Raw genomic sequence first — 581 nt, forward strand, 5'->3', positions numbered from 1 at the left:
CCGGCCCGCCCCTCCAGCCTCGGCCAGTGCCGCTCCCTGCCCTGGGGCCTTGGCTGCCCACATCCAGTTCCCACTGCACTTCACATCCTGGTCTCCCCCCACCCCAAGAGAGAGGAGTCAGGGTTGACTGGAGCTCCCCTCCCCAGGCCCCCCACCAGTCCCCCCAGGAGATCCAAACTCCATCAACCCCCCTCTAGCCCCTGCTGACCCCACCAGGACAACCCCACCAGACCCCTCAGACCCCAACCGCTCCCAAGGACCCCCCTGCTAGCCTATGGCAACACCCCCACCCCGATTCCTACTGGACATCCACCCAGACATAGGCCTCTACCCCCCAAGCTGGACCCTACCCCAGCTGGGACCCCCCAGTTGAGAAGCTCTTCCCTTCCCCAGCCTCCTGGCCCCTACCCCATGCCTCCCAAGACCCTCGCCAAATACCCCAGACTCACACGCAGGTGTGTGACACGGGCAAAGACGAGGTTGGTGAGGGCCTCGGCCACCGAGAGGCGGGCACCAGCGCTAGGGTCCAAAAGCCCCTTGATTGGCTGCTCCCCCAGTGCCGTGGCCGCCCCCAGCGTCTC

General features: G+C 66.6%; 1 protein-coding gene across 1 annotated transcript in view; it reads right to left on the minus strand.

Moving 5' to 3' along the window:
* Window positions 1–581, minus strand: part of PFAS (phosphoribosylformylglycinamidine synthase) — a 10,944-nt gene that overhangs the window by 4,110 nt on the left and 6,253 nt on the right. Inside the window, exons 17-18 of the mRNA XM_014526957.2 lie at window positions 450–578; window positions 19–87 (exon numbers count right to left, since the gene is read on the minus strand). Coding sequence (XP_014382443.1) covers window positions 19–87; window positions 450–578 — 198 coding nt within the window. The remainder of the gene's footprint in view (window positions 1–18; window positions 88–449; window positions 579–581) is intronic.

Source organism: Alligator sinensis, unplaced genomic scaffold, assembly GCF_000455745.1.
Source record: "Alligator sinensis unplaced genomic scaffold, ASM45574v1 scaffold1500_1, whole genome shotgun sequence".
Taxonomy (NCBI): domain Eukaryota; kingdom Metazoa; phylum Chordata; order Crocodylia; family Alligatoridae; genus Alligator; species Alligator sinensis.